The sequence below is a fragment of the Eimeria mitis genome, genomic scaffold (genome assembly GCF_000499745.2).
Source record: "Eimeria mitis Houghton genomic scaffold, Emh_scaff95, whole genome shotgun sequence".
Taxonomy (NCBI): domain Eukaryota; phylum Apicomplexa; class Conoidasida; order Eucoccidiorida; family Eimeriidae; genus Eimeria; species Eimeria mitis.
In genome coordinates this window covers 29,379-29,781 of record NW_013577015.1, presented here as the reverse complement: position 1 = coordinate 29,781, position 403 = coordinate 29,379, and the positions used below count along the sequence as shown (strand labels likewise).

Here is a 403-nt window from a genome sequence, read left to right as displayed (position 1 = left end):
ATATATATATATATATATATATATATATATATATATATATATATATATATATATATATGCATGCATATATTATGCGTTATATTATTTTCAGAGAAAGTGTGAGGACACAGAACTACGCGTTAGACCCAGCATTGGAGCAGCATCTGCATGAGCTGTATCTACACTACCCAGCACCCACCATGGGTGGTCCGCAGCTGCTGAGCCACCTGCCAGACCCAGAGGGAAAGGTGCAGCCCCCTCTCTCTCAATCAGATTATATGAAATGGGGAAAGCAACCTATATGGAGCGGAGGAACATACTGGGACAACTGGGTGCGCGTACACTGCATTTCTACCGCAGAAGTATAACACAACAACAACCTCTTTGCCTTCGTTCTAGCCGCTTCTTACTTTAAACTCTCACA

The 403-nt window shown here is 41.7% G+C and overlaps 1 protein-coding gene across 1 annotated transcript in view; it reads left to right on the top strand.

Annotated features, from left to right (window-relative positions):
• EMH_0073130 (uncharacterized protein) overlaps positions 1–403 on the top strand; it is a gene marked incomplete at both ends in the record, with an annotated part of 3,828 nt that overhangs the window by 422 nt on the left and 3,003 nt on the right. The window contains one exon of the mRNA XM_013502546.1: positions 92–311. Within this exon, the coding sequence (XP_013358000.1) occupies positions 92–311 (220 nt within the window). The remainder of the gene's footprint in view (positions 1–91; positions 312–403) is intronic.